Here is a 22,257-nt window from a genome sequence, read left to right as displayed (position 1 = left end):
TTTTATTTACTCCTTTGCAAAAGAACTATCTGATGATGTCTCGCCTGCTTGCCTGTGGCTGTGCGGCCAGGCTGGTGATTCTGCAGTTTGTGACTTTCTGTACTTTCAAAATCATATCCACAGTATGGCTGTTGTTGAATAGAGAAAATTTCAGATATTAATATTAATGGATGGATTAAAATATCAGCTGAGGGTTCTCCAGTCATCCCCATGGCTTTCAGTGGCTCCGAGTAGAACCATGTGGCTCTGTCCCCTTGTGAGCTGGGTGTATCAGCCCTACATGCTGTTAGTGCTATGTCAGGCCTGGTCTCTCATCTTGTCGTCAAGATACCAAGATGTGACAGCTTGGTACTGTGAGGTATTAATGCCTTCACATCATCAGTGCTCTGGCTGTATGATCTTCAGAATGCTAGAGGAAGTCCACTGAATCTCTGATCATGGCTGTGGCATGTGTGCCAGCTACCACATCATTCTCAGAGCACTGATCCAGAGTGGCATATCTGAGCACACTGCAAGGGTATTTTATCTCAGAAGGAGCCATGTTCTCTATGTGCTGGTCACAGTTTGTATGTTGAAAAGCCTCCTGAATGCCACTCTTCCCAAAGGTCTATTGGCTGAAGCCTGTTTCCTGAGCAACAGCCATCCCTCACCCCCAGGGATGTGTAACTCAGCATGGCATGGTGCAGCTGCAGCCTGAGCTGGTGGTAAGGCTCACCTAAGTGCAGGGGACTGCCCAGCACTCAGCTCATTTAATCGGCTCCCCTCCATAGGGGTGGCCAAGTGCTGGGCTCACTCTGTCACTGCTCTCCCCCTCCTGCAGCAGGGAGGGGCTGAGCTCAGCTCGGGGTCTGCACAGGCACAGGTCACTGCAGTTGGACTCAAGAGTAAATGGATGGGTTGTGCACAGGTGGATTGCTCAAACAGCAGCACAGCTCTTTTCTGGCAGTAACCAACACCCACTGTCACCCACAGCCTAGCTGCTGCTCTGGGCTGAACTCTGATAGCCCAGTCTGGGAAAATACACACTTCTACATCCACTCTCTTCCTCCTCTAGTCATCACAGCTTTACGTTAAAAAGCTAAAACCTCTAAATTACTGAGGGTGCACTCAATCCCTTCATCCAGATCATGGGTAAATATATTCATAAAATCACAGAATATCCTGAGTTGGAAGGGACCCACAGGGATCGAGTCCAACTCCTGGCCCTGCACAGGACCCTCCCCAATAGTCACACCCTATGCCTGAGAGCATTGTCCAAACACTCCTGGAGCTCTGGCAGCCTTGGTGCTGTGCCCACTGCCCTGGGGAGCCTGGTCAGTGCCCAACACCCCTCTGGGGGAAGAACATTTTCCTAATATCCAACCTCAGCCTCCCCTAAGACAACTCCCTTGGGTTCTGTCACTGAGGAGAGACCAGTGCCTGCCCCTCTGCTGCCCCTCATGAGAGGGGGGAATACTCAACCCTATTGTCACCAACATCAAGCTCTTGGCAGTCAAAACACTCCCTCACATACAGAGCCCCCCCATCACCTCTCCTTCCATGCCTGGCCCTTCTGAAGGCCATCCACTGCAGCACTCCAGTTGTGAGTCATCCCATCATGTTTCTGTGATGGCAGCTGTATCCTAGTTTTCCTGCTACACAGGGTTGTCCAGCTCCTCCTGTTTGTTGCCCGTCCTGTGCATTGGTGTAGATGCACTTCAGTTGGGTTGATCCTGCCATGTTTTTGTGGGGAGAAGCTCTAATTTTTACATGACCGTTCTCAGGCACTTCTGTGGTTTCTAACACATCAGTAACCCTTTGTGTCTTTGCTGCCCCGTGGATCTCCATCCCCTGCCTCCACAGAGATATATATAATATCATTCCACTGCATCCCACCTAGCTCTAGCTGCACACTGGCTGTGTAGATAAGTGGGAACCTCTCACCCTCTCCTTCCCCATCATCCTGTTATTTTTGTCAGAATGGAAACACTGCATTAAGCTGTTTCTGGTTCAGTGAAGGGCCATTTGCTATCCAAAGGCAGACTGCATTTGAATTTTCTTTCAAATGCCTCGTTAACTCTCTTCTGATTTACTCAGCGCACGATTATCCTGACGTTCTTTTACAACATGCTTCTGTCTCCTTTGTGGAGAGGCACAACCAGTAACCCAGATAACTACGGGTGACTGAGCAGCCCAAGGTGTGGGGATAGTCCGTGTTTTATGTGCTGTGGTGACACTGCTCAGTGCTGGGAGGTATACCAGGGACAGTGGGGTTTGTACAGCTTTCCTCTTTCTCCCTTGAGCCTCATAGACTGTCTTTACATTGTCTTCCCGTAATTCATCATTGCACCATTTTCCTGGAGAAAAACAGAGCTTCACTGTCACTCCACAACGGCCAAGTCCTTTCTAGCAGGACTCTGCCTTCCTGGGGAAATCCTTGGTGTTCAGACAGTCTCAGGCCCCAAGAATTCTGTGCATGTGCTCTGTAGTTGTTGAAATCCAAAGGGGACTGACCTGATACACTGGTGGCATCAGGCAGGCACTCCTGCTGTAGTGGCCAGCAGGACCAGCCCACAAATACACCCCTGTAACTTGGCTACACCAGAGCTGAGGTGTGAATGGTCAGGAACGGCATCAGGCACAGCAACACTGTGCTCAGGAGCCCCCTTTCAGCTTCTAGCCCTAGGGGGTTTGGTGTTTGTTTTTGTTAATTGTTGGGGGTCCTGTTTTTCCTAGAGTAGGGCCTTTGTGGGGCATGTAGTAATAACTGTTTGTTCCTCAGTATAATTGCTTAACTCTCCAGGAGACTCATTCTAACCAGCTTAACTGCTAAGTTTAACCACTTTAAATAAAGACTTCAGTCTCTATCCATCCCAGAGTAGCTCTGAGGCCTCAGAATGCTTTCTGCTCTGAAGTATGTCTCTAAATATTGGTGCTCAGGGTTTGATTTCAAGGCTTTCAAAACAGGGCTGTACTGGCAGCACCAGAGCATCCCCCACAAACAAGATACCACTGAGCCTTGTTTGCTGGCTGAGGCAAAGTCACCAGTATGAATTCCAGAGCATCAAACTTGTGTTTTTTATGATTATGTTTTTCCTGTGTCCAAGTGATTCTGAACAAATGCTGTTGAGAGCAGGGTCAGCCAAAGCACCTGCCAGACGAGCCCCAACTCCTTTCCATGCTGCTTGTGGGGAGTACACAGATACCAGCATGTGGCTGGTGGTGCCAAAGCTGCAGCCACTGGGCACACGGTGTTGCTTTCCTGGAGGGACTGACAGTGTGACTTGCTCTCCCCCAGCTCATCAGCGATGGCAGCGTGGTGTACGCAGAAGCCCTGTGGGACCACGTCACCATGGATGACCAGGAGCTGGGATTCAAGGCCGGCGACGTCATTGAAGTGATGGATGCGACCAACAAGGAGTGGTGGTGGGGGAGGATCCTGGACAGCGAAGGCTGGTTTCCAGCCAGCTTTGTTCGGGTAAGAGCTTCATCTTTCTTTGTGCCTCGCCATTAGCATCAAGTGTTTTTTCTTTTTCTCTGTGTTTAATGTTCTGTGGTGACTCCTTGAGCACTTTCATTGCAAGAGACAATTGCTTCAACATTACTGTTACTATTCTGTTACTTCAGAGTTTGGATTGACATGAGAAGCTGAACATGAGCCAGCATGTGCCCAGGTGGCCAAGAAGGCCAATGGATCCTGGCCTGTATCAAGAACAGTGTGGCCAACAGGTCCAAGGAAGTGATTGTCCCCCTGTACTCAGTGCTGGTGAGGCCACACCTCGAGTCCTGTGTCCAGTTCTGGTCCCCTCAGTTCAGGAAGAACATTGAGGGGCTGCAGCAGGTCCAGAGAAGAGCAACGAGGCTGGGGAAGGGAGTGGAGCACAAGTGCTGTGAGGAGAGGCTGAGGGAGCTGGGGGGGCTCAGCCTGGAGAAGAGGAGGCTCAGGGGAGACCTCCTCACTCTCTACAACTCCCTGACAGGAGGGGGGAGCCAGGGGGGGTTGGTCTCTTCTCCCAGGCAGCTATCAGCAAGACAAGAGGGCACGGTCTTAAGCTCTGCCAGGGGAGGTGTAGGTTGGATATTAAAAAGAAATTTTTTACAGAGAGAGTAATGAGGCATTGGAATGGGCTGCCCAGGGAGGTGGTGGATTCACCATCCCTGGAGGTTTTTAAGATGAGACTGGATGTGGCTTCAGTGCCATGGTCTGGGAACCACAGCAGGGTTGGACCAAGGGTTGGACTGGATGATCTCAGAGGTCTTTTCCAACCCGGTTGATTCTCTGATTCTGTGATTCTGTCCCTTTACATGTGGCTGTGGTACACTGTGCCCTTCTGGCTGAGCTGCCTCCAGTGTGAGCTCACTCAGCATAAGTAAATCATGGCAAGGGTGGTTGAGCTCCAGACCAGACCAGAGCTAAGCTGAGCTGTGCCAGCTGGGGAGGGTTGTGGCAGCCTGGGCTCCTGCTTACGGGTATGTGTATTGCTTAGTTTTGGCCCAAGCACGTGGCATCCCCTGCCAGGAATGAGCAACACTCTCCTAAAGGAATCCCAGATGCAGCTGGCAGAGGTCTTCACTCCAGTGTCCACTTAGACAATATGGATGAGCATGGCACCAAATTCAGCTTTCTCTATCTGGTGCTGGGGCCAGTGCAATGCCACATATGTGACCACCTGACTCACACCTTCCCTTAGCCTGTCAGGCTGCTGGGCTATCACACAGCACTGTATTCCAGGCACTGAAACACATAAAATGTCTTGGAGGTCATGTAGGACAACTGATACAGGGCAATATGTGACATTCAGAGCTTTTGGGCCAAGGCTCTCCCTTGGTGCCAGCTATAAAGCCCACACAGAAATAGCTGTGCAGAGGAGCCCAGACAGTCCCTGCTGCACTCTGCAGAGGCTGGGTCCATTTCCAGCAGAGCTTCTGAAACATATCTGAACTCCCAGGGCAAATGGGGGGGAAACCAGGAGTGTGGTAACTGCTGTGCCCCCCTTTCCTGCTGTGAGGAGAAAGCCTTTTTTCCTTTCTCCAGGCTGTGACTGTGTGTGTGGGTGCCTCACTGCTTTCACCACCTCAGGGCAGCTCCTCAGTAGTGCAAAGGCAATTAGGTGCCTAAGGGCAGAGATTCTCAGCCCTTTAGCTCTTTATCCAGGTCACTTGAGATCACAAATGACCCAAAACCAGGTGAAGCATGAAAAGAGGTGACAGGAGGTGATCTGGTGTCCTTGGACAAGTGGGGCAGATAGTGCTATGAAAGTTTTGAAATACTTTATTATGGGTTGCAGGAGAGGCTGTCAGCTGGATAATTACTACAAACGGTGAAGTTTTTTTGCAATTGCCAGGACTAAACTCTCAGCACTAGTGGGGACAGCACTTTTTTTTTTCCTTTTTTTCAGTCAAAACACGGGCCTTATTTTCTTTCATGTTATTGACAAGCTGAATTGTCCTGGCTGGCAAAACCTGCGGTGATATCCTAAGGGAAAGCGGACTAGTACCAGCCATTAGGGATGCAGAGTAACAAATTCTTTTAGCAGAGTAATTACAATACTTATTCAAGCATCCAAGCAGAGATTTCCTGCTAATTACCAGGAGGTCTGAAGCTCCTGCGGGGAGGGATGGCTTGTCTGAGGGCTTGGGTCAGTCTGCAGGTCTCTCAGTTACTCCACACAAGTTTCAGGCCAAGGTCTGAGTTTAAGACTTGCCAATGTTGCTCTGCTCACAGTGAAGGCAAACCAGGATTGCTCATCTTGAGGGCTTCAGCAGCTGCAAATAGTGAGTACATGTAATTTGGGCCTATTTTGACAAGGGAGGGAGTATGCACTCTTGTTGTATGTAGATGTATTTGTATCAAGGGGTAAGTAATCATGCCTGGAAGAAGCTACATTAAAGGTTTAAAGCAGTTCTGTGTCATTGTACTAAAAATTCCTATAGCTATGTGTGTTTCTACTTCATATCTCACTTTTCTCTGTGCTGAGATTGATCATTTGAGTCACGGTCAGAGTATTCTCGTGGGCACTTGGAGAGCTACAGTAGTGCTACAAAAAAGAAAGCTCCTGAGGGAAATGCAGCAACACTTGCCTGCTTTAGCTCGGGTCCTTTGCAGTTGTTGACTAAAGAGACTCGGTGTGGCTGCAAGGCTGGCGTTTCCTCTGCTCGTGCTGTGCTGCCATCTGATGGGCACCGGGAAGGGACCGCGAGCCCCACAAAGCCCTGGGATGTAGTACCGTTCTTCCCGCGTTATGTGCCCGCTGGGAGCTGTACCTGCTTTTAGATTAACAACGAACTCTCTTTAAATAATCGTGGGGAAGCAAAAACCAAGAGTCCATCTGTTATTGGTAGTATGACAACAGTAAAGCTAGATAAAAACCCAAGCATTTACTGGTTTCCCCCTCCCTAAGTGCCCTCTCATATACCTGAGAAATTTCACTTGATAAACCCTTTTTGTCCTGATTTTATACGTAGTCTTCCTGGAAGACTTCTGTCCACAAGAAATGCCTGCTTAAAACCACCCATATCACACAGTGGGAGCAGCTGCCATGTGGATTGAAAGTACCCTCCCCAAACTATCTGGCCATAGCTTCCCCAAGGGGAAAATACATCTAGGACAATATACGGGTAGCAGCCCTCTTCACACCCCCTTCACACCCAATCCAGACTCAGTCTGAGTCTGCCATTCAAACAGTCTGACTGTCCCAAACTTCCTTAGAAGAGTTGTGTTTAGCAGTACAAACTGTGAGCATCTTGTGTGTCTGTCCCAGCTGCGGGTGAACCAGGATGAGCCCATGGAAGATTATCCCCTGAAGGTGGAGGGGGGCAGAGAGGACGACTCCCGACGCTTCGGGATGGGCCAGACCACCAAAGACCAAATGAGGACCAACGTCATCAACGAGATCATAAGCACAGAGAGAGACTACATCAAGCACCTGAAGGACATTTGTGAGGTAACAGAATAAAGGGGGAAGTGAATGTAAGAACTTGTCTGAAGGATAATGGAGTATGTCCCACTCTTGCCCAGAAAGGGACCCTGAGCAGGTAGTTTTCCTGAAAATGAGACTGTATTTCCCTCAGAGCCTGCTCTGCTGGCTGGCATTACACGCTCAGAAAACAGAAGACAATTCATTACAGCAATATCTCAAATGCAGAGGCATTTGGAGCACTCACTTGTGCTCTGATTAAATGGCATTAATTGAATTTCCCAAGCCAGAGAAAAGTAAATGTCTAAGCATTGCTGTCCTCTCTAATATGTGTTCTAAGCTAATATAATCAGCAACTCCAGCCCTCAGGCAAGTCGTGCTCAGATCAAAACACCTGGGGGATGCTCAGCCAAATGGGTCCTTCACTTGCAAATATGCTGAGTATTGGGACACCTCTCCTAAAAGAGATGCACTGGTCCTAGGCAAGGTGACTGGGGAGAGTTCTGCAGGAACACAGCTCTTTACTGAAATGGTACAAAAGTGCAGTGGCTCCCAGGAGAGTAGCTGGGGCAAAGCAGCACCCACATACAAACAAGCCTCTGCAGTGTCCCCATGTCCTACGTGCACTCCTCCTCCCTGAGTCAGCCAGGCATCTTCCCACACAAACATCCAAACCAGATCCACAGCTGGATTTAATTGGCCTGAATCTATCAGTGGGTCAGTGCTGGGCTCAGAACATCCCATAGCCTGAAGCCACATAAAGGTCTTTTTAACAGGAGGGAAAGCAGCTCTGTGACTCCTTCAGGTGTGGGTGACAGGATCCTTCAGGGCAGTGATGTGTCTGTGGCTTGGCTTCTATTTCTACCATGTTTGGGGTGACATTAGAGGAAATAACAGCCTAGGCAGGAAGGAGGTGCAGGAACCTGCTGTACACCTGACTGCAGTCCCCGAGGTTTTCTGTTGGCCAGAGGCCAGGGAGCACATGCCCAGGAAGGTTTACAGTTTGGTTTCCTCCCAGGGCTACATTAAGCAGTGCCGCAAGAGAGCTGACATGTTTACAGAGGAACAGCTGAAGACAATCTTTGGGAATATTGAGGACATCTACAGGTGCCAGAAGAAATTCGTTAAAGCACTAGAGAAGAAATTTAACAAAGACCACCCACATTTGAGTGAGGTTGGCTCATGCTTCTTGGAATATGTAAGTAGATTTTACTTCATGGGAAAGGGGTAGCTGAGCATGGATTAGGCCAGAGAATTTAGAAATTGATTGGACAGAACCAAAGCTTTCTTTAAAAAGACCCGCCCAACCAAATTAAATGCCACCCCCCCCCTCCACCCTGTTCAACCACTCCCCCTGCTCGCAACTAAACATCCTGTAACCCTTGTGGCTGTGGAAAGAGTGTTTTCAAAGTGCCCCATCTTCTGAACACTACACTCCCTGCCAGACCTTGGCAAAAATGTAGGAAGATTCCAAAATTTTGAGCTGGACTTGAGTTTACAGGATGGTATTTCCAGGCCAGTGCCGGATCAGCAGCAGCTGATCCATTCAGAGCATTCAGCTGGGCACAGTCCAGGATACATGGGAATGTCCTGGTCTCTCAGAGAAGCTGCATGTGCTGTAACCTGTAACACACCTGCCCATCCCCAGCTCCAGGTCTCTGGGCTTCAGAGTCTGGAGAGGCTGCAAATCCCCAAACGGAGACACAGGAGGAGGACCTACCCAGGGAACAGACATGGGAGTCTGAGCCAGGCCATCCCCCTGAGGAACATGGCCAGTGAATCCCTCCGTTTCCCTTGCAGCAAACAGAGTTTCAGATCTACTCTGAGTACTGCAACAACCACCCCAACGCCTGCATGGAGCTGTCCCGCCTCACCAAGGTCAACAAGTACGTTTACTTCTTCGAGGCCTGCCGGCTGCTGCAGAAGATGATCGACATCTCCCTGGACGGGTTCCTGCTGACCCCCGTGCAGAAGATCTGCAAGTACCCCCTGCAGCTGGCTGAGCTGCTCAAGTACACCAACCCCCAGCACAGGTGGGTCAGCCAGGGGCAGGGAAGGAGCCAGGCTGGGCTCATGGAAATGGATTTGTGCGGAGCCCTGTGTGGAGGGCAGTTACCAACAGCAGCCAACACCACAGTTCTTGGGGGTTACCTTGTGGAAACCAGGAAAAGAAGTATTTTTCTGTCAAATATGTATTTTTCCATTACAGTAGCACTGGGCTTTCCTGTCTATTACAGATCTGGAGTTACAAGGTCCACCTTATAATGGCACTTTTCTATTTTATTTGGCTCACTTGGCTGTGATACCAGCACATAGATACTCTGGAGTTACATGTTTCTGGTGGTGGTGGTGGTGAAAACTTTGTCTCCAAAAGCATTGGTTGAATATACCCCAAAATGTCCACATAGCTACATCTCACCAGTGGGAAGTCGTGGCCTGCAGCAGTCAGGCCACACACACTCAGTGCCCCGTCAGCACCAGCTCCAAAGCTTCCAAATCCATTGCTCAGTTTCAGGGTGAAGGCCCTGCCTTTCGATCAAATAACTGTCACTTAATCAAGCATCTGAAATAATCAGCTACAGAAATAAAACATGGAAAATCTGTATTAAAGTGTTGATATTGGTCCATTGTGGCTTGGCTTAATTTCACCTTCCTAATTGCAGCCCTGGCATTTCCCAGAATGATTTTAAGCATGTCTTGTTAAATCTCTAAGCATGTTTTCTGAAGCTGACCTCGGAGCAGAAAACTCCTTAATGCAGTGCACAGATGTTTTGAAAGTTGCCTTAGAGCCAAGTTGTGCAGCTCAGCTCCTTTCCCTTCTGAACTCAGCAGAAGTAGCTGGTGGCAGCAGATGGTGTGGGGGAGGGAAGATCAGCTTCTGTCCTACCCTTCCAGATAAGCCATCGGCTTCTATTTGAAATGAAGCCAGTTAATGCTGAACTGCCTCACCTCTGCATGACAGATCAGCCTCTGGGTGGAAACAGTGGCATAATGAATATGTTGTATTATGTTGCAGAAAGAAAATGAGGCTTGGAAAGCCCTGGAGATTCTTCCAACAACTCATATTTACACCTCTGTGGCTAAACTTGATTACTTAACCCCTTCCCTTTCCCAACCCTGGCCTGTTTTTGTTAGAAGCCCATAATCTGTGCCTCGAAACCAGCACGGTCTGACAAGCTGTGCCTCCAACTTCCAGCACAGCACAGCTGGGACAGACTGCAGGTGGAACTGCTTCAGTCCCCAGCTCCAGGCCGTGCAAGGCTGCCCTCCTTTGCAGGGCAGGCACAACACACATGTGCCATTTTGCCATGTCTGACACCTCTGCCCATCCCCAGGGATTTCAAAGATGTCGAGGCTGCCTTAAACGCCATGAAGAACGTCGCCCGGCTCATCAACGAGAGGAAGCGGCGGCTGGAGAACATCGACAAAATTGCTCAGTGGCAGAGTTCCATAGAGGACTGGGAGGTGAGAGGCTTCCCTTCCCTGGGAATCAGCTGTTCCCTCTTCTGCCCTTCCAACAGCTTCTGCTTACAGTGAGATCTCACTATCCAGCCCTACCTCAGTTCTCTAACCTTCCTCGTGGCTTTTTTATTAAAACAGATGTGATCTTTTAGTACAACTGAACATGTCTAGCACATAACCCACCTAGACCAGCTGCCTTGGCATGTTCCCTGGGATTTTTGCTTTTTCCTTGCAGAATGAAATTAGCATGTAGGTTAGTGAAATTCTATTATTTTTCTCTTGCCCCCCATTTTATCTTGAGTGGTTTCAAACTCTCAAGATGAGAATTGTCGCTCAATGCTTCATAAACCAGGTTATTGTTGCAGAAACATAAGCTCTGATATAGTGACAGAGGAAGCCAAGGTTCCTGTAGACTCATTTTAAAAACTGCTAAACAAAAGAAACAAAATACTAATTTTCTAAATCCTAGACTCAATAAAACCACACTGCCTCCCTGCCCAAGGATGCCAGGCTAAATTCTCAGCTCTCTGCTTATGTGCTTCCTTTCTGTGTGGGATGAGGCAGCTTCCCTAAGCAGACTCCCTGGAAAAGGAGATTTTTTTCATTTAACACGCTATTGTTCTTCTCAGATTCAGTTCTCATTCCCTGGGTGCCAAGGGCACAGTGTCTCCATGATGTGATGAGAACTGTCCTTCAGCACAGAGGCTGCCTCTCATTCCCAGAAGACTTTTATCAGCAGGAATTCAGGCCCCTCACACAAGCTGAGGTTCTCCTGTGAGACTGGGGGCTTATTTCTTGCTCCCCATTTTCAGATGGCTGAGACCAACCTGTTCTCTGTGCTGTTCCCAGGGTGAAGATGTCCTGGTCAGAAGTTCAGAACTCATCTATTCCGGGGAATTAGCCAAAATCTCCCACCCTCAAGCCAAGAGCCAGCAGAGGATGTTCTTCCTCTTCGATCACCAGCTTGTCTGCTGCAAGAAGGTAACCCCCCAGCCAGGTACCAGTGCTGGCTACCACAGTGCTGAGGAATTTAACTGAGCTCCCTCTCCACTCCTCTGTGTCCTTAATACTTACTGACATCGTGTGCTCCTGGCACTGAGACCTCTCTGTGCATTCACTGCAGTCTTTTCTCTGATGTCTGGGGTGTTCTGTGCCCCTGAGCACAGCAAACAGCTACCAGCCTAATTCTCATACTGAAAGAGGAAAGCACTGCACTGCTTCTAGGGTTGGTAGAGGGGATATTTCATACAACTCAAGTATAAGCATTCTCACATATTTTCTTTGAAATACCTTATTTTTCAACTGTGCTGTCACCTGAGATAAGTGTCAGAGTCAGAGGGCACCTGCAGCTTCGATGAAGAGCTGTGGGCCTTGCAGTCAGTAAGACCATATTAAGTCACATGTAAGTCTGTAAGTACAGCCCGTGTTTTTTATCATAACCTAAGTAATGAAATCTTCCTTCTTGGAGCCAATGAAAGGTATCTTCCTCTGGAATTTCAAAACTGAATGTGCCAATTATTTTTTGCACATTCCACATCTTGCAGGTAGCTCTGAGTAACTTGGGCATGAAAATTGCTATTCTCAAAGTTACTTTTCATTGTCAACACAAGAAACAAGAACTAATTAGGATTTTTTCTTTTTTTTTTCTTTCCAACTGGGACTGGAGGATGCAAATAGTGTTTTCTGTCAGAGGACAGAAATGAGGGATTTGGGATAATATGTAATACCCAAGCTTGCTTCTCATTCAGATCTTCAGGGCAGCTGATACCCCCCAACAGCAGATGCCACTTGTCCTGACCCCAGGGCCCCTCACTGCCAACAGTGCCCACAGCAGCTCAGCAATGCCACAGATTCAAATCCAGTATTCAGGGTTTTTTACAGAACTGTAATGACTACTGGGAAGATTAAATACATCACATCAGAGAAAATGAATGTTTAGGAGAGGAAACAGCACATCTGTTGTGGTCTCTCTTACAGGACCTTCTGCGCCGGGACATTTTGTATTATAAGAGTCGGATCAACATGGATGACATGGAAATACTGGATGTAGAAGATGGGAAGGACAAGGACTTCAATATCAGTGTGAAAAATGCATTTAAGCTGCACTGCCGAGACACTGAGGAAGTCCACTTATTCTGTGCAAAAAAGCCTGAGCAGAAACAGCGCTGGCTGAAGGCGTTTGAGAACGAAAGGAGGCAGGTGCAGCTCGACCAGGAGACAGGTATGGAAAGAGCAATGCTGGGAGACAGTGGGGGTTTTTTGTTTGGTTTTGTTTTTCCTCTTTTTTTACCCACTAGCCAATGCCTGGGAGGGAGAGGGTGGGGAAGCCAGTCCATGCTCCAGTCCAGCCCTGAGCTGCTGAATTGCACATTCTGAATGAATCTATGCAGTTAAAAAACCACCATGAGCCGACACTGCAGCGTGTCCCCAGGGAGCCTGATGTGTCTTTAATGAGTTCAGGCAGGGCTGAGAAAATAGTCAATACATTACATACAGCTTCCAGTATTCTGCAGTAGAGTGTGAGTGCCCAGCTTGGAGGTATCTGTACAGAACAGGTTCAGTCAAGGGCTCTCACTGTGCAAGAGGGTTTTCACTGTTTTGTCTAAATCCTGCTTAATTCAGACCAGAGTGATCTAGAAAGATTTCAGCCAAACTGGTTTGGGCTGGCTTCTTCACCCAGCAAAGTGTGGGGCAAAGGGCAGGCAGCAAACCTGGCATGAGAGGTGGGGAAAGCTGTGCAGTGCAGGCTGGGGGGAGAGGGCTGTGCCCCTGCCAGCCTTGGCAATAACTGTGCCCTCTCACCTCAGGCATTTGCCTCCCCCCGGTATTTCCTCTGAGACACCAAACAATGACCTGCTGCTGACAAACTGTTTTATCTTCCAGGTTTTTCAATCACTGAGGTGCAGAAGAAGCAGGCCATGCTGAATGCCAGCAAGCAGCACCACGCTGGGAAACCCAAGGGTGAGTCACATCTGAGCACAGGAACGCTGTGACAGCGGGGGGTAGCTCGGTATTTACTACATGGGAAGAGTTCCAATGAAGTGGCATTAACAAGCTCTGGAGAAGGCCAGATGGTGAGCTCTGATGTGACAATCTGCACTACAGTTCCTGGTAGCTTCAGATGGCTGGAGTCAGGAAACTGTTCCTAACTCCAGAGCTGCTTTGCACATAATCATTGAGCGCTGTGCCAGAAACCATCAGCCCTGATCAGTGCACAGCCTGGCCTGGGGGCACAGGCTCTCCCAGCAGTGTGGCCAAAGGCAAGCTTTGTAGCAGTCCTCACGACACACAGAGGGTCATAAAGGTGACTGCAGCAGGGACTGTTCCTGCCTGGGGAAGATGCTCTGAAACTGCAATTTGGGCAGAGTGCCAGGGGTAGGTACCATGCTCGAACAGAGCTGATCATTCAACCTGTCAGACACAAGGATAATTTAGCAGCAGCCAGGGGAGTGTGAACTCAAGCAACAAACTGGAAGGTTCCTGTGCCCACAGCACTGTTGGCTGAAAAGAGCCCTGTGATGCCACCTTCCCCTTCTCTCTGTTCAGAGGAAGAGGTGTCCCTTGCTTTCCCCTGGACCCACAGAGGAATCCACTTCCTCTTGGTGGTACTAGCCAGCACTTAAATCCCAGCCACGTCTCCAGTAAGAAAGCTTGGCTAAATGTCAAAACAGGTCAGAAGTAAGGTTTGGCTGCAAACAGAGGGAAGTTTGGAAGGAGGTCAAACCTCTCTAACAGAGCAAAGCCCTTGGGACAAAGCATTAGAGGTGGCCACAAGCTAGCCCTCTCCACTGGGCAGGCACTGACCATTCCTACTTAGAAGTCCATCCCAGGATGTTGGAACAGGCAACAGCAGCATTTGCGCAGCAGTTGCTTCTCCCAGCACAGGCAAAGGCACCAGTTAAGCTGGTGATGAGCTGCAGCTCTTCAGCCCTGTTGTTGTGTTGGCACAACACCTGGCAGTTATGTGGCACATTTCTGGAACTTCCACAGCATCAGCCCTAATCCTAACAAGCAGTGCTGAAAGTAAGGGTAAACTAAGGGAAGAGTAACACTAAGACAAACCCAGTTCATGGCCCTGCAGCTTTAACGGGGACTGAAGGGGGAGGAGGGAAGGGAGCTGTGCTCAACTAACATGCTTCCCCTCTCCTCCTCACCCCAGCTGTCACCAGGCCCTACTATGACTTCCTGATGCGGCAGAAGCACCCCACCCTGCCCACCACGCTCCCTCAGCAGCAGGTCTTCATGCTGGCAGAGCCCAAGCGCAAGCCCTCGAACTTCTGGCAGAACATCAGCAGGCTGACGCCCTTCCGGAAATAGGGGCAGCCCCACGTTTGTGCCTGAACCTCTTCTGAGAAAGCACTTTACCCGTCAGTCCTGGGAGGTGGAGCCCAGGTTCTTCCAATCCTTTGTTTACGGAGGATGGCACATGTGCTCCCGCCTTCCCTATTTATTTTGCAGCCCGACTGACCGCCCTGGTTCCGAGGTGAGACACTGCGTGTGCATTTGTGCCGTGGAGCCAGCCTTGCACAGCGCCCACGAGGCAGAGCTCCAGGAGGAGCTCACAGGAGGGAGCCTGACATGCTTCAGCTGAAGAGATTTTGCTTGTCAGCTGTAGTTGGACTCACTCCTTCCCACTGTGCCCACCACTGCTGTCTGGCAGCTGTCAGAGGGGGTGGCAGCTGACAGACCCACTGCCGTGCTCAGAACGTGACACACTGGCCGTGGAGGGACAAACCCTTCTGCTCTGCCCCCTGCCCCACGTTTCTCAGAGACATGATCCTCCTACACAGGCCCAACTAACTCAGCCTCTGCAGGCCCTCAGACAGACACAGTGAGTACAGCACTGTGACCTCTTCTTTCCTCTAGTCCAACACCACTGGTGAACGGTATCGTACATTAAACTGTGCCAACCTGCAGCATGAGTCAAGTTCAAGAATCTCTCTAGTGGGTTTGAGTTACATAAGTTAGAGAAAAATGTGCCTAATTAATACCATACTCAATTCCTTAGATTCTCGTCTCTCCATCGTTCTGCCATATTTCCTGGCCAATGAAAATGCTCATTGTTTGTAATGTGTTTATTTATGGTAAAAATCAGAACTGTGTATTTTGTAAGTCTGTAATTGTTCTTGTCAGATGTTGTTAACTTGATGCCTGTTTTGTCTGTTTAATTTTTCTTTTTTTTTTTAAAAAAAGGTCAATATTTGCAAACCCGGCTCCCAGAAGTCAGAGTCTGCTGTTCAACTCTGAAACACAATTGTTATGCAAACTCCCACAGACCTTCTCAAATTCAAGGCGTTACTGACACTTTTAAAAAATGGAAAACCACTTTAAAAAGGCCTAAATTTGGCATAAGAAGCCTCATTTAAGTACCCAAGTTTCAAACCGTGGCCAAAAAGAATTAATTTGAACCTTGGTTAGCAAAAGGAAAGATTTGCCTTACCATAGCGAGAGTTAGAAGCCATACTGACTGAATTCCCTAGCTTAGGAGACATCCCGTGACAGTGGAAGGAAGACTCCTGCTCGACGCTGTGTGAGTGAGCACTAACTGTCTGCAGAGCTCAGAAATCCAGTGTTTGTTGATGCTGTAGCTGACCAAAGTCTGGTCATCCAGGGATATCTGAATTCAGTAGCATGTACAAAGTCCTTCTTGCACTATATCTTCCCCCCAGACCAGGGGCAACATTTAATTTCATAAAGAAACTTGTAAAAGTGACTCTCAGCCTGTGTTTGTCTCCAGCATGTCTGTGTGAACTTGTTTCTCTGCAAAGTCACTGCAGAGATTCTGCTTTTGCAGCTCCAGCAGTGACCACACCACTTCACCCTCAGAACAGCCACCCTGCACAGGGACCAGACCAGAGCGGGCACTGGGGACACTCTGCACTGGAGAGGACATGGGTCAATACTGGGGGAGGGGCAGGGAATAAAACAAACCCAGACAGAAAAAAAACCACTTCAAGAGCCACTGAGATCAGGCAGCTACATCACTGTTGGCATACTGACCTTTGCAATACAGACACACTGAGACACCGGCACACAGAGACACCCACCAAGAGACACACAGACCCCAACGGGCACACCCCGAGACAGACACGGGCAAGGTGGAGAGAGAGATGGCAACCAAGAGAGACCCTGACACAGACATGCAGACACACACACACAGGTATATCAGCTACAGCCAGCACCCCTCAGGAACAGAAGGCAACTGTCACCTTTGTGTTTACCCTAAGTGTCTGCACCCTCCTTTCCTTATCCATGGTGTGTTTGTTTTGATTGGCCAGGAAGCAAATCTGTTGGCACTGAAATGATCAATTTTCTGAGCTTATCATCAGCTTTGCAGTAAGCTGGGGAGAGGACAGTTCCCCCCACAACACATGCACACACCCTTTAAGCATGATTAGCTGTGAAGATGCAACAGGTTTCTCATGATCTTGTCCAGCTGAGTGTGCTCAAGGGTGGGGATTCCCCCAAGAACCTCCTTGCCTCCCTGAACAAAACATCGCTGTCCCCACCATGAAAGAAGTGCTAACATCTATTCAAAGTGCCCCTTGCTGCAACATCTGTTTTTTAGCCACTATGTTGCTTAATACACTCAGCTTTACATCTACATTGAAGTCACTCCACTAGAACTCCTCACCTCTTCTGAGGGAAATGGGGTGACAGTGGCACAGGACCCTGGAGTGCAGCAGCTGTGAAGCGCAACAATGCCCCTGCCCTCCCTTGCTGAAAACACACACAAGAACTGGCTACTATTCATTATCTGGGTAGCAATATTCTGAACAGTAGATATGCACCAAGTGGTTTAAATTCTCACATCACTTACCAGCTCTTCCAGAACTGATTTCACATCTGACCACTGCGCACAAATGATTCATAGCAACACTTTTTACAGAAACGGTTTTTTTACTGCCAAACCAGACTCCTCTAGTCAGACAACATCGCTGACCAGGTAATTATTTTTGGTAGAGAGAAATACATTCTCCGCTTGACTATCAGTACTCTTCCTAAAACGCATCCTCAGCTGGGATTCCAGTCTTGCACGCCAAGTTTGGAGCTGGGATCCGATCCCCTATGCAAGACTGAGAGCGGTACAGAAGCTGATCGTGCTGGAAGAGGTGACACTGCTGAACAGGTAAGGCTCAAACCCACTGTGCTCAACACACCCACCCACAGCCTGCTCTGAAGAGGATTTTATCACAAAACACCACCCTTTGTTTTCTACCCAGCACTGCTTCCTGATTCTCTCACCACAACCCACAGTGTTTCCTGAACAAACTGTGTAGCAGATCACGTGCAAACTCATTGGTTTTAAGTGATTAGACACTCAAAAAAGTCATTGCCCAAGTTCCTCATTAAATGGCAAAGTGTCCTTGTGTGTGAGATGGTGGTAACACATTAACCAACCCTGAATTTCCTTCCTCTTCGCCCTGGCATCTGGATTTCAAATGGAGTTCCATTGTTCTGGCAGTGAACAGTACCAGGGAGAACACGTGTGTAGGCCAGGATGTGTGTGTGTACACAGTGTGCAGCTTCACAAGGGCATCAGCTAAACTCGTGCTAACGGGGGTTTTGGCATATGAGCAACACAAGTACAGCCTCTGACAAGCTCTCTGATCTAAATGGACAGCACAGTCTTGCCAGATCCACAAGAAGTGCCCATTTGAAACATGAAGCAGAGCTGTGAGATGTCAGAGGAGCTCTGGAGATGAACCACCTACATGGGCCAGAAATGCTGATTTTCATACAGAACAAACGGAAGCTCCTGACATGAGGCTGAACAGCATCAATGCTTCTGGATTTCAGGGTAGAACCATCCTAACTGCTCAGAAAAACAGTCCTGCACTGAGTTACATAAAGTGGACAGGAAGATTTGATTCAGGGGTGGTTTGGGTTTTTAGAGGTGTTGGCTCTATCTGTTCCCCTCCTTCTGTAGCTATCCATTTAGGAAGCTTCTTGTGAAAACAGCCATGTTTCTTAAGGAGCTAAATCTGCCCAGTTTTCACTTGGTCAAGTACGACACAGACTTATGTAAAGCATGTGAACCAATCAAAAGGATGATTTCCTGAAACTACCAGTAACGTGAAGAGAACTGGTGGCTGCTAAATAATGAAGTTTCTGCTGTGACCAAAAAACCCACCACAAACTCTCTGTTTTGAACTGTTAGTTTGGAATAACTGATTCAGACACGGTGGGTGTATACACTGTGCCAAGTTCTGAGAGCATCAAAACCAGAACAAACTGTCTTTGTACTAACTCACAATAACAACTAGATCAATTCTCATGCAGAGATAAGTTTCCCCAAAGCAGCCTTTAGTATCTTTTCTGTTTTGTCTGTAACCTGGAGAGCTGTGGGGTATTGGGTGGTGGGGAGTCCTGTTTGTGGCCAGCCACTGTGTGCACTGCAGGTGATTCCCACCATCCAGGACACTGCTCCACAAAGCCAGCATGGCAGTCTGTCATCCAGGAACCAGCACAACCACCTGCATCTGGGTGTCCCAACAGCTTCCCAAAAACATCAGGAAGCCAGGCCTCCCCCTCACCAACAGATGATGAGATAACAGAACCAAGGCACTTGCCAGTGACAGGCATTCCATGAGAATCTCAGCTTCAGACTGAAAATGCTACATTTCTTGGGGTGCCAGAATGACTGAAATTAGGGTTTTTTAAAGGAAAAGGTCTTTCATCTTTTGCAATATATGTCAGAATATCAGGCTGTGCTCCTCCAGATTTACTGTAGTGGAAAGGGCAGCACTGAAGAAATCGGTGCCAAGACTGATATGTAAATATCAGTGTTCTGAACAAGTAGTGCACCACTCACCCCCCAGACTGCTGGAGAACTGTCAGCACCTGTGGGGGACAACACCCAGCAAGTGCTAAATTCTTATTTTACTGGCTTTACTTCAGCTGTTTTAATGCTCCTGTCAGGTTTCACCATGTACCTGCTAAGGAGGGTTATGGCACTGCAATGCCCTTCTGGACAGTGACTATGGTAGTACAGCAATTCCTAAAGCTTTAAGAAGGGAACTATTCACACCTCATTCAACTGCTGGAGCCTCAGCCTGTACCTGCTGCTATTCATGTTTTCGACCAAGTCTCAACTAGAATGTCCTGTCCCAACCTACCAGAGAAACTCCCTGTCACAGAGCTCCCAGCCTAAGCAAAGCTGTAGGATCAGGTCTTCAGGTAATTAATGGGTTAAAGAATAAGAGCTTTGATAATGGAGAGAAGTTCACTGAAAAAAATTTGAAGTGTTTTCAGCTGATTTTAACCCACTGAAGGCACAGTGGTATTCTTTCAGGTTGATAGTGCAAGAGAGGGAATCAATCTTCCAAGCAGCAGAGACAAATCAATGCAGATCGTTTCAGAGTGAAGCCAGTGCACGGTGACAGCCAGCAGTGTGACAGGGCACAGGGCTCCTGCACTTCCCTGAGTGCCACACAGGGTGGGGGATCACATGCTCCAGAACAACCTGGATTCACTTGCCTTTACACTCACAGCCACAGCTCCAGGCTCAGAAGCCAAAGGGTGTTCCTTTCCAGCCACACAGCAATCCCAGCTCGCCCTGCCTTGGGATTAACACCTCGCACCACACTTCATTTCTCCCTGTGTCTCTCACACGTTATCCTTAACGAGCTACATTACTAAAATCCCATGGCTTTGGCAGTGCTGGCAGTTTTAGGAAAAATGCAGGCTGCTTGTTCTTTTTGCTTAACACTTCTGTCATCTTCCTCCCCACAACTCCACCCTCCTCTCCGCACGTCCTGAGCTCCTCTTCTGCACAACTTTGCTACCAAAGCAGCTCCCTGTTTCACAGCCTGTGCAAATGCAATACCTGTGATATTTCCCCCAGACCTGTGTACCTTTGTGTGACTGCTTACATATACAGTTGTGAGATGGGAAATAAAAAAGCTACCAACTTTAGTCTTGTCTAATTCTGTAATCCTCCCACAAAACACTACTGAGTATACAGCATCAGCCTTTATATCTGCCATAATCACATGTAACAGCATTCTGCTTAGAAGTTCCTGCTATCTTTCCACACCTGCTTCTTCCCCTTTTCTCATAAGCAGCAGCCTGCCCACCCATTACCTGGGCTTTTTTTCTTTAACCTCCAGCAACCTGAAACAACATGCTTGCTATCTAAATCCCACCATGAAGAAAATCCTTACCCCAGCTACAGCCACATGAGCATTCGTGCACTGAAACAGAGCTGAGTGTTAGAGCTCAAGTGTGAAGTTCACATGATTACAATTCATACAAGGCTGGCGAAAGCAAAACTGAGGGAAGGTGTGCTCCTCTCCCTCTGTCTGAAGCACCAATTTGTCCATGTACTTTACCCTTCTTGCCCAGGAAAGAAAAAGCTATTGTAAAACACTATAAAGTAGATTCATATAATCCAAAAATGAAGGTCCAGCTGCAGTAATTGAAGCTGACAGCTGAGCTGTTCAGTGCTAAATTTTCTCTGTCAAGGTTGTGTTGGAAATATCTTTTAGTCCAGCAGCAAGGACTACAGCTATGGGTTACTTGTACCCACAAGGCTCAACAGCCCTCCCTCTAGGTCTGCCATTCCCTCTGTGACACCCAGCACAACTTCCCACAGCTACCAAAGACTTCTTGCTGCTGTAAATTTTTTAATGTTTATTTTAAAGTAGTCACATGGCCCCCATTCTATTCTGGATGATTAATATTCTGGATAGCTAATAGCCTGATGGATACCGAAATAAAATCAGGAGAGCATTTAGCCTCCCACACACAAGTCAGACCTTTAATCCATCTAATGCAGCAACACCTTCTATGACTGACATTTCCTACACAGAAAAATTCCCAGCTAAATAATAACCATTCGTGATTCCAGGGGAGCTCAGCAACAAAACTATTTCTGTTACCAAGCTTTTTTTACAATGAGTTTAGAATCTAAAGCAAGATGCTAGAAACAGCAAACTTTGGTTTTCCCCATTATTAGTTACAGGAAAACTTCAAACTCTAATCTTCCTATTTCTGACAATCACTTTTCTGGAAGAGGCTCTGGCTGTTTTTAAGTGTTCAAAGCTGCCCTTAAAATGAGAAAAGTTCTTATCAATACATCTAACTTTCGCAGCAAGTAACTAACTCTACTTGTCAGCGAGTGGGACAGTAATGTGCATTACACTGCCACTGCACAGTGAGCGTGGGGAGAGGGGGGAAAAATCAAACCATTACTGACCCACCATTTTGGTAGTTCCATGGGTACATTTAAAACCACCACGAAAGAAACCCCACATACAGACTTAAGAGTTCAGTACCACATTGTTATGAGTGCTGAACATGACACAAAGTCATGCTTCACAACAACAGACCCCACGAGAACAGCTAGACTGGAATCCCAGGAGTGATCAGCACCATTCTGAAGAACAGTATTTCCCTTTAGAGCATCCCAGATTCCAGCAACCCACTGGTGCTGGTGAATTTTTATCAGCTCCAGTGCTATGCAAAAAACACCCCCAAACCTGCTCCCTGTAACATGAAAGCAATCCCAGGACAAGTGACCAGAACTTAGTTGAGATAAAGCACATTGAGGAAAGAAAACCAATCTGTCCCCGGGATCCCTAGTGCTTGGCTACAGTTGTAGAAGCTCAAGTACTCGACTGACTAAACCACCTGTGGCAATATCTCAACAACCATAGTGACACAGTCACGTTGCACCTTCCTCTTCCACATGTTGCTTTTCACAGGAACATTACCAGGTAAGTTACTGTTATTTTTGGAGACCTACAATAAATCAAAATAGCCAGTTAGTTCAAGCAGCATAGTTCTGTTCCCCCGAAATACACATAATTCCATTTTAACATTAGTGCTTTACAACCACCCACACACTAAAGAAATAGGATAATTACCCACACTTCACACCTACTCAATTCTTCTG

General features: G+C 48.0%; 1 protein-coding gene across 1 annotated transcript in view; it reads left to right on the top strand.

Moving 5' to 3' along the window:
• Positions 1–20,276, top strand: part of ARHGEF4 (Rho guanine nucleotide exchange factor 4) — a 205,890-nt gene extending 185,614 nt beyond the window's left edge. Inside the window, 10 exon segments of the mRNA XM_064666941.1 lie at positions 3,278–3,457; positions 6,741–6,923; positions 7,915–8,094; positions 8,697–8,929; positions 10,232–10,361; positions 11,208–11,339; positions 12,336–12,579; positions 13,242–13,319; positions 14,518–14,615; positions 14,618–20,276. Coding sequence (XP_064523011.1) covers positions 3,278–3,457; positions 6,741–6,923; positions 7,915–8,094; positions 8,697–8,929; positions 10,232–10,361; positions 11,208–11,339; positions 12,336–12,579; positions 13,242–13,319; positions 14,518–14,615; positions 14,618–14,710 — 1,551 coding nt within the window. The 3' untranslated portion in view covers positions 14,711–20,276.
• Positions 20,277–22,257: the final 1,981 nt, after the last annotated feature.

Source organism: Pseudopipra pipra, chromosome 10 (assembly GCF_036250125.1).
Source record: "Pseudopipra pipra isolate bDixPip1 chromosome 10, bDixPip1.hap1, whole genome shotgun sequence".
NCBI classification, from domain to species: domain Eukaryota; kingdom Metazoa; phylum Chordata; class Aves; order Passeriformes; family Pipridae; genus Pseudopipra; species Pseudopipra pipra.
This window is presented reverse-complemented; position numbering and strand designations above follow the sequence as displayed.